Source organism: Berghia stephanieae, chromosome 12 (genome assembly GCF_034508935.2).
Source record: "Berghia stephanieae isolate SIO BIC M18660-M18661 chromosome 12, UCSD_Bste_1.3, whole genome shotgun sequence".
NCBI classification, from domain to species: domain Eukaryota; kingdom Metazoa; phylum Mollusca; class Gastropoda; order Nudibranchia; family Aeolidiidae; genus Berghia; species Berghia stephanieae.
Window position 1 is genome coordinate 33,401,605 of NC_088371.1, and position 5,390 is coordinate 33,406,994.

At 37.0% G+C, this 5,390-nt stretch overlaps 1 protein-coding gene across 3 annotated transcripts in view; it reads left to right on the forward strand.

Annotated features, from left to right (window-relative positions):
- The window catches only part of LOC144957834 (phospholipid phosphatase 1-like), a gene marked incomplete at its 3' end in the record, with an annotated part of 45,184 nt that extends 43,629 nt beyond the window's left edge, over nucleotides 1–1,555 (forward strand). For all 3 annotated transcript variants that reach the window (XM_078889293.1, XM_078889294.1, XM_078889295.1), the window contains 1 exon segment: nucleotides 1,376–1,555. In XM_078889293.1, coding sequence (XP_078745419.1) covers nucleotides 1,376–1,555 — 180 coding nt within the window.
- Nucleotides 1,556–5,390: the final 3,835 nt, after the last annotated feature.

Here is a 5,390-nt window from a genome sequence, read left to right on the forward strand (position 1 = left end):
TCGTTCTATCTATAGATAGTTCGAAGATGACGTAACGCGGTCTTTGTTATTGTTTTTTGCCATCCGCGTTTATGAGTAATGCTCACTGAACTGTATTCCTGACTATAAACGTTCATGGATACACACAGTTTTGTGTGATGGTCCGTTATACTTCCGGATGGCAATGTTATGAGCTTCTTAGCCAAGCGCATTCTATCTATATAGAGCCAATTTTATTATAGTCTTTGTTATTGTGTTTTGCCATCTGAGTTTATGAGTAATTCTCACTCAACTGTATTAAACAATCTATAAACTTTCAACGTTACACATAGTTTTGTGTGTTGGTCCGTTATATTTCCGGATGGCAATGTTCTGAGCTTCTTAGCCAAGCGCAATCAATCTATAGATAGTATGCGCTTGGCTAAGGAGTTCATAACATTGCCATCCGGAAGTATAACGGACCAACACACAAAACTGTGTGTATCCATGAACGTTTATAGTCAGGTTAATACAGTTCAGTGAGCATTACTGATAAACACGGATGGCAAAAAATAATAACAAAGACCCGAGTGACGTCATCTTCGAACCCTCTATATTATGGATTCTTGGGGTCATCTCGAGGGACAGACCTCTCTGTTTTAGGTCCCTTTCTACCCTACGTCTCCAAGTTTCCTTGGAGCGGTTTCGCTTCCTCTTTCCTTGTGGCGTCCATTGCAGAGCTTTCCTTATCAGTGTTTTTATCAGGTCTGTGACAGACAGTAAATGCCCCAACCATCGCCATCTTCTCCTTCTAACCCACTCCTTACCAAATGTGACCCTTCGCCTCAAAACGGTATTAAGTCGGGTTCGTAAAGATGTTGAAAATTGATTTTTTAGCCAGTAATATCAGACTTTTGTTGAGTGTATACGATTAATCGAGGAGAATGGCAACCATATTTTAGGGTGCTAATGTCAACAATTTATATTTTTGACCAGTTTAAAATTAAATTCGGCTTCTAAGCATGTGGTTCGTTCCGACATAATACCGTTTCGACACGGTGGGTCACAAATGTAGGAAAATCGTCACATTCGTTACGATACAACCAACATTTTTGTTATTCAAATTTCTCTTGTACATCATAAAGTTTAAAGAAAATGAACAGTGTGTTGTATCTAGAGCATGTTTTGCTACAGAAATTATTTATCGCTAGAACTTACTGCTATTGTGTTTGAGTTGTAAAAAATATACTGTTGTGTTAGTTGGGTGTGAAGTTTTGGGGGAAAATCCTGAAAATGGCTGATAAGGAGAGAGTTAATGAGACTCTCCAGAGACTCCACTTCAGCTCTCGCTCTCAGGTCTTCATTTGAGATTGTGTCACAAGAGACAATTTCTGTTTATCCCCCCCCCCCCTTACAGATGGTTCTGCTCGTCTACGGGTTCATGTTGATAGTCTTCGTCACAGAGGTCATCAAGATAAACATGGGACGTCTGCGTCCCAACTTCCTGGCGGTGTGTCAACTGGTTCCGGGGTCATATAACTGTTCGGACGGGTTCGTGACCTCTTACACGTGTGGGCAGAAGGACGAAGCCAAGCTGGTGGATTCAAGGTCAAGATTTATTTAAAAAAACGAAATTAAAATTTATATTATATAAAATATAATATAAAATATTTTATATATATATATTTTTTATATAAATATCAAAAACGAATGGGCGTTTTCCCCTTTTTTGGGGTCCCCCACGTGTGGGAAACGGTATTGGGGCGGAACAAACCAATGCTTAGAACCGGGGAATTTTTAATTTTTTTAAAAAGGTAAAATTTTATAAATTGTTCCCCCTTACCCCCCCTTTTAAAATTGGTTGCCATTCTCCTCGATTAAAATTTTTTAAAATCAAAAAAATTTTGATTTAGGGGCCTAAAAAATCATTTTTCAACTTTTTTTACAACCCCCGACTTAACCCCGGTTTTGAGGAAAAAGGGTCACTTTGGTAAGGGGGGTTAAGGGGGAAAAAAATGGCGAGGTTTTTGGGGCTTTTACTGTGGGGTCACGGGCCCTGATAAAAAACACTGATAAGGAAAGGGGTTGCAATGGACGCCCCAAGGAAAGTGGAACCCCGAAACCGCCCAAGGAAAAACCTTGGGACGTAGGGTAGAAAGGGACCTAAAACAGTGAGGTCTGTCCCTCGTTCCCCCCAACAACCCAAAAATTATAGGGGTTCGAAGGGGGAACGTCCCTGGGCCCCTTTGTTTTTTTTTGGGCCATGTGTTTATCAGTAATGCTCATGAAAACTTTTTTTAATTTAACCCCTGACTATAAAATTTTTCATGGATACACACGTTTTTTGTTTTGGGCCCCTTTTTTATTCGGATGGCAATGTTATGAACTCCTTACCAAAACCCCCATATATTTTTTAGTTTTTTTTGGGCGCTTGGAAAAGAAGCCCAGAACATTGCCATCCGGAAATATAAGGCCAAAACCAAAAAAAAACTATTGTAATTTAAAAAGTTTATAGATTGTTTAATACAGTTGAGTGAGAATTCTCCAAAAACTAGGGGGGCCAAAAAACACAATAACAAAGACTATAATAAAAATTGGCTCTAATAGAAGAATGCGCTTGGTTAAGAAGCTCTTTAATTTGCCCCCGGAAAAATTTTCCCGGGACCATCAAAAAAAATTTGTGTGTCCCCATAACCCCGTTTATACCCAGGAAAAAAATTCCCCTTTTGAGCATTACATTTAAAACGGTGGCAAAAAAATTTTAAAAAGGGGACCGGTTACGTATCTTCGAACTATCTTAGATAGACGAAGATGACGTCACTAAACCCCTTTGGGGTTATTTTTTTTGGGGCCTTCCGTTTTTGTGTTTTGTTCCCCTCACTAAACTTTCAATCACACAAAAAAAGTTAGGATACACTTTTTTTGTGTGTTGGTCCCGTTATATTCCCCGGAGATGGAATTTTGTTATGCCCCTTCTTTACCAAAAGCGTTTTTAATTTTAGGAAACCCCATTTAAAATTATTTTTAAAAAAAATGTGTTTTCTGCATTTTTGTCCAGCTTGGGGAAAATTTTAACAAAATAAAAACTTAAAGGCGAATGGCTGCATAAAAAAAGGGAATCTTCGACACAGAGGAAGAATAAGCTGAAAAGAAAAAAACAAAAAAAAAAAAAAAAAAAAAAAAAAAAAAAAAATTAAAAAACCCCGCCCCCTTTTTTCGCGTTTTCTACCTTTCCTTTTTTTTTTTTTTTTTGAAAAAATTAAAGTTTTTAAGGGGGCCGATACCCCATTTTACACTGAGCCCCCGGGGAAAAGGTTTTTTTTTCTCACTTTTCCCCTCCCCCAAATCAGGTGTAAAATTACTCCCCCGTCGTTTGCAGCGTTGTCTCTGCCCCAAAAAAAAAAAAAAAATCCCCCAACAGGCGTCATGCCCCCGTCCTATATTTTAAAAAGGGGGTTTGTTGGCAAGAGTACCACTTGAAAAGCCCCCTTTTGGCAAATTTGTTGATTTTTGCCCCTTTAAAATCTTAATTTAATTTTAAAATTTTAAATATTTTTTTTTGGGGGGTTTTTTTTGTTTTTTTCTAAAATTGGGGGTTGGGGTTAAAAAAGGATTATCTAGGTTTTATTTTATGTTTTGGGGGTTGGGTTTTAGGGAATATTATTTGAGTTGTTTCCCCCTTGTAGGAGCTTTCGGAAAACCCCCCCCTGCTCCCCGTTTTCTTAAAGTAACAACTTATTGCCAAAAACGATTCTGTCATGGGGACTTTTCCCCCGGGTTTGGATAGTCTGGGTCATTTTTGGTTTTTTTGGCGGGGTTTCTTCCTTTTGGGGTTCCCCTGTGTCTCCGACATTCTTTCGTCTTTTCCCTTTGTTTTTAAATCGGAACGTCTTCTCCACAGCTCGAAGAAAAAGGAAAAATTTCAAATGAGATTTTTTTGGAATGATGGAAGGGGGAAGGAATTTTTTTTGGTGATCGGGTGAATTTATGATGAATTTAAGTGGGGAAGATGATGATGATGGTGATGATGTGAATGATGGGGGTTGTTTTAAAGATTTTTGTGATTTATGAAGGAAAAATGTTTAATTTTTGAATGATGATGTGATTTTGTGATGATGATGAAAATTAGAATTTATGATGAATTTTTTGGGGATGATGATGTTGGGATGATGATGGGATGGAAAAATGATGGGGGATGGATGTGAGGTATGAAAAATGTTTGATGATGGGATGATAGGGGGATGATAAAAATGATATGATTTTAAAGGGGGGTGGGGGGTGGGGGGGAGAAGAGAAAATTATTGGAAAAAATGGGGGATGGGGATGGGGGACGATGATGGGTTTGTTGATGAGGGATGATGATGATGGATGTAATGATGGGGATGACAAAAAATGATGATTTATTTTTGATGCGATGGGGGATGTGGATGTTTAAAAAAAGTGTGTTTTTGGATGATGATGATGTTTCCCCTGATGATGATGATGATTTTGATGATGATGTGATGATGATGATGATGATGGGGGATAAAAATGTTTGATGGGGGATAATGATGAGATGATGATGGGGGGGGTTTGGGGGATGATAAATAATAATAAAAAAATAATAAAACAATAATAGTAATCCTACTCCTACTACCCAAATTTTATGTATTACTACTAATACCCATTTACTAAATTATTTACTAAATATACTAATAACTCCCACTTTACTACTATATTTTTCACTTTCTACTCTATACTACTACTACTACTACTACTACTATCTATTACTAATACTAATACTAACCCAGTTTATACATACTACTTCTAATTTTTATCTCTACTACTACTCCCACTATACTTTACTACTAATACTAATTTTTTATTACACCCCCTCCTACTCCTCCTTCTCGACTTCTCCCACTAGGACTAATACGGCTACTACTACTACTACTCTATTTCTACTACACTACTACTACCACGACTACTACTACTAATACTAATACGACTATACTTCTACTCCAAAAAAATACTACTATACACTAAATTTCTACTTTCTACTATCTAACCTTTTCTTTTTTTATTTTTTCCTCTCCTCTCCTCCTCCTCCTCCTTTCCCATACTTTCTAATATATACTATACTACTAAAATACTACTACTATTTAAATATACTATTCCCCCCCCTCCTCCTTTCCCCCCCCTCCTCCCTCCTTCCCACTACCTTCTATACCCACTACTACTATCATATATACTATTTACTACTATACTTTACTAACCACCCCCACCCCCCACTTTCCCCCACTCTCGTTTTGGAAAAATGAATTTTAAGGGGGCTTTCCCGTCGATTAAAAATATAATATTATATTTTAAAATTTTTATATATATTTTAATATATATTATATAAAATATAATTTATTTAAATTTATATAAAATAAAATTTTCCCCAAAAAATT